At 48.8% G+C, this 10,040-nt stretch overlaps 2 protein-coding genes across 2 annotated transcripts in view; both read right to left on the minus strand.

Annotated features, from left to right (window-relative positions):
• Window positions 1-8,078, minus strand: part of LOC309835782 (protein POLR1D-like) — a 41,728-nt gene extending 33,650 nt beyond the window's left edge. The window contains exon 1 of the mRNA XM_082675435.1: window positions 7,948-8,078. Within this exon, the coding sequence (XP_082531561.1) occupies window positions 7,948-7,973 (26 nt within the window). The 5' untranslated portion in view covers window positions 7,974-8,078. The remainder of the gene's footprint in view (window positions 1-7,947) is intronic.
• On the minus strand, window positions 6,493-8,074 carry POLR1D (RNA polymerase I and III subunit D). The gene is made up of 2 exons (XM_082675436.1): window positions 7,948-8,074; window positions 6,493-7,045 (listed from the first exon to the last, which is right to left on the minus strand). The coding sequence occupies exons 1-2, from the start codon at window positions 7,971-7,973 to the stop codon at window positions 6,670-6,672; spliced, it is 402 nt and encodes a 133-aa protein (XP_082531562.1). The 5' UTR covers window positions 7,974-8,074; the 3' UTR covers window positions 6,493-6,669.
• Window positions 8,079-10,040: the final 1,962 nt, after the last annotated feature.

A 10,040-nucleotide genomic window follows, 5' to 3' on the forward strand; every position in this document is an offset into this window, starting at 1 on the left:
AAAGATGCGGAGGGAGAGGGGCTGGGGACGTCAAGGGCAAGCGCCAAGGCCCTGAAACGGGAACAAGCTGGGCAAGTCTGAAAGAAGTGCAAAGGCCAGTGCGATGCGGAAAGAAGAGACAGGCAGAGACCCCCACGGGTAGAGAAGCACCCAGCCCTAGAAGGCTGCTGTTCTAGCCCCCACTAACCACCTTAAACAAGCGCCAACATGACAACAATAACAGTAAGAGCTAATGTTTGAGAACTTAGGTGTACTAGGAATCGTGCTAAGTGCTTTATTCTTCACAGTAACCCTATAAAGTAGGTATTAGTATCTGCTCAGTTTTATAGATAAGGAAACTGAGGCTCAGAAGGGCTGAGTGGCTCTCTCACATTTGCAAGTTAGGAAGCAGGAAAGCGGAGATTCAAACCAGGCCCTCTGCCTTCGGAGTCCTTACACTTCCCCTCTACACAGTACTGTTGAAAGAGGCCCCTAGAAAGAAAGCCTCTTTCACCCTTAAAAAAGAAAAACCAAAAACAACCCCTGCAAACCCCAAAGTGTTGTTAAGCCAACTGGTCCAGCCCCTGTCCGATCAGATGCTCCGGGCAGCCTGATTTTCTCTAGGAGCCCTTTTGAGAGAATCGGTTTGAGGCATTACCTACAATTGCTCTGAGGTCTGACCCAAGTCAGCATGGTAAACTTAGAAAAGCACACAGGTAGCTCTTCTTTTTGACATTTATTAAGAGCCTTACATAACAAACCTGGAAGTTACTGAGAATCAGTAGGTAAAATACCAATATATTCTATTTTAGGCAGTTTTATACTTAGCTGACATAGCTTGAGCCCTGAGCTCCTATCAATATTCAGATACCTGGTACCCAACCAGGTATCCATGTGCTATATATAGAACTTGCTTTTCCTTCCTACTTAACCTTTGTCTTGAAGTTTGAGGAAGACTATGAATATTCCATCAGAATCTTAATCTCTTTGTGAAAAGAGGAGAAACACAATCCATTTATCTTTGATTTTTATCTATATTCAGTTACATTAGGGATGCTAGTTTAAACTATCTTTTTTAAAAAGCAATGGTTGTAGCAGACTGATAACCTTACATACAGGGGTCCATAAATTTATATTATAGTGCTGCATTTAGCCAGAGAAAACAAAACAAAACAAAAACAGAGGGCACTAAGGTTTTTGTTTTCAAGTTTTCACCTAGAAGAAATATGAATGAAACCAGCTTGTTCGACACAATTAAGGATATTATAGTAATAACATTAATAGCTAACCTTGATTGAGAGCATGCTATATGGGCCTGATACTGCCCTAAGCACTTTGACTATACTGTCTAAATTGAGTTACAACATCCCTATATGGTATTATCGTTATCCCAACCTTACAGATGAAGAATCTCAGGCACAAAGAGGTCAGACAGCTTGTCCAAGGTCACATAGCTAAACAGTCTAGCACGAAGACCAAGACTCAGGCGGTGTGATTCCGACAGTGCAAGCTCTTAACTCCTACACGATACTGCCTCGCGGTTATCAGTTATTTAGCCTGAAAAGATGTGCAGGATCCCAGGCACAACCACTTCTGCTTCTAAGAAAGATATGCTTCTTTCAAAAATACCAAAAACAAAAGTAAGATCAACTCTCCTAATACACATACATCTATTAGCCAATCCCAAACTCCTACAGTATCCTACTGCCCCGCACAATAACTCAAAATTCTTTATTATAATTACTAAGTACATATACAGATTAAAGACACATGGTATGAATTTAGGCACTAATAAAAACTACACACACACAAGGCTGAAAGTTTATTCCTTTAAAAAGGTTCATCATTTTGCTTTTTTCGTTGCTCAGTAATCTAAGTTTATCTTCTAGAAAATTCTTAGCATGTTCTCATTTTTCCTTGGTCTCTTTCTTTTCCCTGCTCACATGTCACCTCCTCAGAAAAGCCCTCCTCAACTAATCAAACTCTCCGTGCCTTCTCAAACCCCATGATTCTTTTACTTCCTGTTTACATCACTACCTTAATTACATTATATATTTATACACTTGTTTGTTTTCTACTTCTGATATTTATACACTTGTTTCCTACTTCTGCTGTTAGAAAATAGACTGCACGTGGGGCAACTTGTTCCCTGCTGTCCCCCTAGTACCTAAACCGTGCCTGCATCTAGCGTGTGCTCAGTGATTTTGCCGAACAAACGAATGAATGAATTCGATGCTCCCTTTGAGAGCCACTTGGTGCAGGCAGAGGGCAGCAAGGGCCGGTCAGCTCACTGCCCCATGTCCTCTCCCCACCCCCACTTTCCACATCTGTAGCCCTGGAGTCTCGACCTTGTTAAAGATGTGAATTCTCACCAGGTAGGGGAAGGTGGTAAGGGTGGACTCCTATTATCAAGGACAGGTTTAGGAGAGGAGATGGTAAATCCTGGCTTACTGGTTTTGGTTGCAAGGGAGTGGTAGGAAAACAAAGGGCTGTGAAAGGCATGGATGTGGGGTCCTGCTCCACCTCTCTCACCTGTACCCCTACAGAGAATCTGCCTCCAAGTTATTTTTTTCCAGCAGGTTTCTAGTATCCATCCTTTTACCTCCACGCCTACAACTGTGCCCCCTTACATTACACCTGGACTGTTACAAATGCCCCCTAACTCCCAGCTATCTTCCGACATTTCATTCCACTCATTCATTCTGCACAGGTGTAGGACAAAAAAGCGAAACCTTTATGGCATTCCCTAGCTCGAGAATCTCGAATGGCTTCTTTACACCGGGAAAAAGGAAACCATTTATCCTGGAACACTATTTCTCTTATAAGTTTGCCTACTTCAGTACTCCATGAATTACTGGAAGGCAGGCTGCCCGATGGTTTTCTCTCTCCAGAGCCCAGGACAGTGGCTGGCAGAGTGGGTGCGCATGAAACAATCTTTGCTACAAGAGTGTCCCTCGCCAATTCCATTCTGTGTTCAGCAGATAATACCCTACACTGCACATCAGGGCACTTGGTCGTAAATGCAATCTGATACCTTTTTCATGTGTACAGCTCTTGTCTGCCCTCTCCAAAAGCAGAGGGCTTTTTAGGACAGACTCATATTCTTTTATGTCCACCATTTCTCAGGACTGTTACCACTACTAGGTACATATGTGCTGTACAGAGATCCAAAAATCTAGATTTGGAAGGAATTTCATTATGAAAAAAATAATACAGACCATACAGTAACTGTAATTTATAAATTTTCAAATGGCAAAAGAAAAACCAATGTTAAGAATTTGAGCACAAAAGGGCTGGATTTGGGGTCTTAATAAGTACCTGAAAGCAGACCGGTGGATCTGGGCAAATTGCCTAGAAGCCCAGTTTGAAGGATAGTACAAAGACTGTCTCTGACTCTGAATTTTCCTAACCGGAAAAGATGACCTTTGTCTACCTATAGTCTTAATAACATGTTTAAGGGAAAAAAGAAGGGTGGGGAATGGTGGGCCGTAGAATTTGGTGTGCTTTCGTATTTCCGGAAATGCAAGACACTCTTCGGTTCAGAATGACACTGATAGGACCACTTTCTATGTAGACACCTTTTCATCTCCACAGAGATTTTGTAGACCCCTATGCATTATAACAACTAATTAGAACACTTAGATGTCACAGCTATATGCAATTTATAAATAGTTTGTAAAGTGCTTTGAAAATGGAAAGTGCTAGGCAAGTACTCAAATGATTATATATTAAAAGCCTTTGACATATAAAATCATTTTATTTAATAACTGGCTCTTTAAAAGGCACAGTACTTTATAGCTGAACAGAATTTCTGAGCTTGAACCATTGATATTTTATTTAGAGTGAAATGCTGTTAGCAAATCAGACACTGATCAAGTTTTTTTCAGTTTATATAAATGTATGATTCTTATCTATCTCCCTCACTTTTTCATCGACCAGTTCTGCCTTCCCTTAGGTTCCTGCAGACTTTTTGCAAAGATTCCTCCCACACCACAGTGACTCATGGTTATCCTGCCTGCCCTGCCCTGTTTTTTCCTTTCACACGTCTGCCTTGTCAAGGTGTTTTGTATGTTCTTGAGTTTACGGCTACCCTAAACAGGTTCAAGACTGCATGCCACATCATCAGTGACAATAAATCCTTCTAGGAGCAATGAAGCCATGAGATGTGGCAGGTGGCCACCAGTGGGTGCATCTCCACCAGTGGGTGTACTGTTATTGATAACTCCAGTCTACTATCACCATTCCACGCTGTTATGTCCACTAATTAAACTTGGCTTTCATCTCCTGACAGGTCTTGGTTCATAGGCATTGAACTTCATTTAAATAATCCTGTTTCCTATCACCACCGAACTACTCATAGGCAGAATTGTAGAAGAGGCAAACAAGTGTTTGATTGTTTACCACTATGCCTTTAGGACTTCCTTACATCTGCAAGTGCTAATGTCCTCACACTGACATTGGCTTTCTCTTACTATTACCCTGGGAAAATACTCCCTGTCCCTGCCCCGTAACTTTGATCTTTCCCCATCCATTCCTCCTCCCACTTAATTTAGTCTCCGACGTCCTACAGTATATTTTCATTATTGGAAAACCCAAACTAAGCCATTCTTCTTGTACGAGTGTTAATGCTTAGCCTTTTTAGGCCCTAAACTAAGGCTGCCAGCTGCCCATCAACCTCCCCGTTAATTCCAACCCATATTTTTCTGTCCTCATGTGACTCATGCATCATTCTCCCCTCTTTGAAAGTCTTGGCTTCCACAGCTCGACTGTCTGCAGACTTTCCCACCACGTCATTGGTTGCTCTTTTGCCCAAGCTTTAAATACTGAGCTTATTCAAGGCTTGGCTTGGCCCCTCTTCTTTATTTAAAAATTTTAAAAAAATTCTTTGGCCTTGCCACACGGCATGTGGGATCTTAGTTCCCCGATCAGGGATCCAACCCTTGTCCCCTGCAGTGGAAGTGCAGTCTGAACTACTGGACCACCAGGGAAAAGTCCCAAGCCCTCTTCTTAATCACACTCCAGTTTCTACGGATTTACCTCATCCTTATGGCAAGAACTCACGAAGTTTCTCTCTATTTAAATCTCTCTCATGGCCTCCAGCTCCTGTCTGCAGATCACCTCATTCAACAGGGGACTTTGGATTTCAGTCACCTTCTCTACCTCCCAGTCAATCCCCCCCAACCCCCCACCAGGCTTCCCGTGTCAGTAATTTCGCCCCATACCTCGATAGGAGTCACCCTTCTCTTTCCTCACCTTCCACATCCAATTCCTGAGGTCTACCAATTCTGTGCCAGTTTGGCTCTCAGACGTATCTCAAATCCACAATCTTTTCTCCATCACTAGCTTATGGCCCTTCCAGGCCACTTCAGCTCTTACAGTTTATCTGCTTCTACCCTGGCCTCTCTACAATCCATTACAACATGCTGTGATCAGTTATTCAGATGTCTTCCCATTGTACTTCCCAAAGTCCTTCCCACACCAGAGCTCTTCCCGTGGAGTATATCGTAGGCCCTTCTCCTCCTTGCTGGCCCTGCTACAGATATGCACATCTTTCAAGACCTTTATTTCCTCAAACCACCAGTGTTCTGCTTCAGGACTTTTGCAAGTGCTATTCCCCCAGAATGCTTTTTCTTTTTGCACTGCCAGCTCCTTCTCTTCCTGTAATCTCTGGAAGGTCCTCTCTGCTTCCATACCTAAAGCAGATTCCCCTCTCAGAGTACTGGGGGGTGGGGTGCTCAGGTTCAAAGGTTGACAGATATTTAGGGTGAATTAAGAGTCAAGTGGGGGTAGGACAGGTATGAGACACAAGGCTGAAGAGGTAAATAGGGCAGCTGTTAAGTGTGATTTAGGAATATTTTAGGTTTTCCAAAAAAGTCATTTTCCCCACATGCAAGTTTCCTCTTCCCTGTCCTTACTTCCTCTCAAATACTGTTCCTTTTAATGTAACCCTGGGCTATACTGAGATACCTACCCAAGGACTGAAAATATTATCTGGTCATCCCAGTTTTCTCCTTCTTTAATATATTAGCATCCTGAAATTAGAGCACTGAACTGGTATCTGTCTTATAAATGCTACCATAAAGATGGAGCCTGATACCACCTAACATTCTCACGTGAAACCAGAATTCTCACAATTCTTTCAAATTATTCCCCACCCTTGCCCAATCTACCAATCATAGCAAAGGATGCAGTTGTCTCATGAATTACTAAAAACATCTAGGAAGAGGCCAAGTCCTCCCTTCACTCCCACCTTTCTTGTCTAGACTATCCACAGCCTATCTGGGCTCATGCTCTATTGCATCTCTCCCTCGCCCCCAATCACAGGTGTGCATACACATTCCTTTCAATTCCCTTGATCAAAGTCCTTGTCTAGGCCTCTGATTATCTCATAGTTTCCTCACTTTCAATGTTGGTTCAATTAAAAGAAAAAAAAAACCCCACAAAAACCTAAAATAGTCAACCTCGAGGACAAAGGAACAAGAACCACTCAAATCAGTTTAAATAAAAGAGGGAATTTATTAGAAGAATACAGTTTCTTGCAGGGACTCCAACAGCTGAAATGGGTTAAGAGCTAGAAGCAGGCCTCTCTGCAGGACAGATCATGTAATCACAAACGTTTACTTCTGGGTTTTGCAAGAGCACGAATAGAATATCCTAGTGGTCAGTCCTCCCTGTATAGTGCATAAGGGACTAGAATGTGGCTTCATTTCTGCTGGCTTTTTGATCCTTATATTCCTTTATGCTGGCCTCAAACTTGTCAAGCACATGCTGGCAGACATTCATGAGCTCAGTCAGGCCTCTCTGAAAGGGCTCAACAGCTGGAAGGGCACCTCGAGTCTGTATGCGCAAATTAATTTTGCTCTCTGAAGGATGGGTTGTAGTATAACCACAAAACTCCACTTCCGGGTTCTTCATGATCATGTAACGAAGAGAATTTCCTAGGGTATGGTCCTCCTCGTGCAATACAAATGTCACACAGTGTCTATCTGTCCCAGCTGCCTGGACCATTTCCAGGGCTGTCTTCCTCTCGCCTTCAGCCATTGGGGTCTTCAATCCAGATATTTTTCTACACACATATTTTTTATAAAAATGAGATCACACTGAATACGGTTTTGTAACTAGCTTTTTTTCATCTACTGTATCACAATATCAACACGTTATTACTCTAATGCACTCCAATTACACAGAACGATTAGCATTAGCCCTTATTATCTTCCTGCCTCCACGTATTCTAGCAGTCAATAATTTATTGCCTCCAATTTCTCCCTCTTCCATTTGGCCGTCCACATGGCCACAAGGGGAGTGTCCTTAAAACAAAAAAGTTTGCTAAAATTTTCTTTTGGTAGGCTCACAAGAAAGGAATAGGATTAGAATAGGGTGGGCCTTGCTCAAGGATGAAAAGGAAGTTGAAAGGCATGGAAAAGCGCAGATTATAATAAAAATAGAAACTAAAGATCATCAACGTGCAGGGCCAACTAGGGCTTCCGTTTGCAGGAGGTAAGGAAATTAGAATGGAAAGTCTGAGAAGAGCACCAAGCATGAGGGAGAAAGCGCTCAGCGCACAGAGTGGATCAATTAGCGCTCGGCACAGAGGAGGGACTTGGGCCCGACCAACACACCACCCCCATCGCTCGGGGAACAGTGGCCTGGTGCACGTTAGCTTTATTTGCTCTTCCTGTTCCAAATGGGGGTGGGCAGTTAGGGAGCTTAACTCTGGTCTCACAACTCGTGTTCCCTCCTTGATATCGAGTGTACTGAGAGTCTCCACTCAAGCAACCCAGGTGTCCCCCCCTCCCTTCCCGATCGGGGCCCCTCTCCCCGCCCTGGCGCCCACTGCTCCCTCCTCGACTGTCCTCCCAGCCAGGCCCTCGCTGCCAGGCCGGGCCGCGGAGGCTAAGGCCCCGGTCGGCCGCGGGCTCCCGGCGCAGGGCGCGGCCAGCTCCTCCCGTCCCCTTCCTCGGCCGTTACCTCTCCAACTCCTGGTCGTCTTCCATGGCGGGGGCGACTTCCGGGATCCTCAGGTGGTGCTGACGGGCCGGAGGCGCTGCCCCATACCTCGAAGCGAGCAGGCGCCGCAGGAAGGAAGGACTGACGGGAGGAGCGCGGACGGAAGGAGGAAGGAGGAGCCGCAGCGGCGCGGCAGGGCCCGGCCACTGGGCGGGGCGTGGAGGCTCCGCCTCGGAGCCTCGCCCACGGGCCCCGCCCCCGGCGCGCGGAGGGCGGCGGCCAGGCCTGAGCGGTTCACCTGCGCTCCCGAGCGAGTCGGCCCGCAGAGCTAGTCGGGAGACTGGTGCGGTCGGGCTCCTGCCCCGCCCCGAGGCCGAGACCGGCCAGTGGGCGCCGGAGCTCAGCCCTTGGCACCTTCCCTCCAGGTGATGGCGAAGGGGGCGGGGCCTTACTTGCCGCCCTCAGATCACCTTCCTTCTCGGTGCCAGGATCGGGCCTCTTTCTGACTTGCTGCTGGCTCGGTGGGTGACGGGATTAATCCCAGGAAGGACCTCGCCTCCCGGGGACGGGGGCGTTCATGGCACGACAGACTTACACTATAGTTGAGCAACACACTTTGAAGAATTTCACCACAGAATAGCATGGGTGTAACACGGTATTTGTCTCATCTGGGATCTTGCAGCTGCACAGCTCAACTGGGTCAAAGGACAAGCGTTTGTTTTTTATCTTTGGGGGGAGGGGAGGAGTGAGAGTTTGGAAGGAAACTGTCCCCACTCCCCATCTTTTCTAGGATCTCTTTCTACCCCTGGAGTATGTCCTGCCTCGCTTCGGACGTCCTTTTCCCTTTACCCTTTTGGCCTCTTAAGCCTCCTCACCTGCGGAACCTCCCGCTCACCTTTGTTCTCAGGTGCCCCTGCCCCCGCCTCGGCAACCTTTCACCACCCAGACTCGCTCTCCGCCCTCCTTCTCCCTTCGTACCTCTCCGCTCTCGGTCCCCTCAGGTGTTCTTCTTCGCCAATAACCCTCTCCCCTCCTGGTGGTCCTGCTCCCCTCGCCCCCATCACCCCGGACAGCCCCGGTCCCTACCTCCGACCCCCGCAGTCCTCCCACCCGACACGCCCACAGTTCTGTCTTCCTGCGCCACCTCTTCTCCTCACCCCACCCCCGATCCCCTAGATGTTCACCACCTCCCCCAGCTGTTCCCCTCTCCTCCCGCCGTCGGCGGTGAGCGCAAGAGGCACTTCCCGAGCGCGGGCAAATCAGGCGGGCTGCGTGTACAGCCGAGGGGTGGGGGAGGGCGGGCGGCTAGGGGCGGTGCGGACTCACTCTAACTCCTAGTGACGGCCCAGGCCTGGCCCGCCCCCCGAGCTCTCGGATAGGCGGAGCCTCCCTCTGGCCCGCCCCTCCCGCCCTGTGCTGTCGCCGATTGGCTCGGGTGCGTGTCGGGTTGCGCGGCTCGGCCCTGGCGTTCGCCCGCGGGAAGGCAGCAGGGGCGGTTGAGAAGTGAAGTCTTGGCCAGAGTTTGCTTCTTGCCAGGAAATCGGCGGCGGCGGCGGCGGCGGCGGCGGCGGCGATTCCCGGCGGAGCGGAGGCCGGCCGGCCCCGCGCTCTTTCAGCGGGCCGCGGAAGCGGAGCAGACGCTGGGCTGCGGCGCTGGGAGCCGGGCGTGCCCGGGCAGGCGCGCTCCCCCGGTGAGTAACTTTGCCTTGCCCGCCTCGCTCTGCGCCGGCTCGCGGGTCCGGCCGCGCCTCAGGTGCGGGCGGCGTGGGGTGTGGGGCGGGCGGCGTGGGGTGTGGGGCGGCCGGAGCGGCGCCGCGGCGTCTTCCGCGCTCTCCTCGCCCGGCCGGGCTGCGGGGACGCGGACCGGTGTGGGGCCGCCGCGCTGGTCCGGGGAGGAGGGCGCGGGCTGCCGGCGCCGGGTGCCTGCCGTTGTTACCGTTTGGTGGTTCCGGCCACCGTCTCGCCGGTCTTTGCGTCGCTTGCTCCAATTTTAGGGAGGGGAGAAGTGGGGATGAGTTTTCTGTTCCCTGCGTGTATGTTGCCGTGAATGAGAGTGCCGCCAGCTGCCTTATCTCGGTCTTGTTCCCTGCAAAGGAGTGGGGAGAGATCATACC

The sequence above is a fragment of the Grampus griseus genome (assembly GCF_964374135.1).
Source record: "Grampus griseus genome assembly, chromosome: 18".
Classification (NCBI taxonomy): domain Eukaryota; kingdom Metazoa; phylum Chordata; class Mammalia; order Artiodactyla; family Delphinidae; genus Grampus; species Grampus griseus.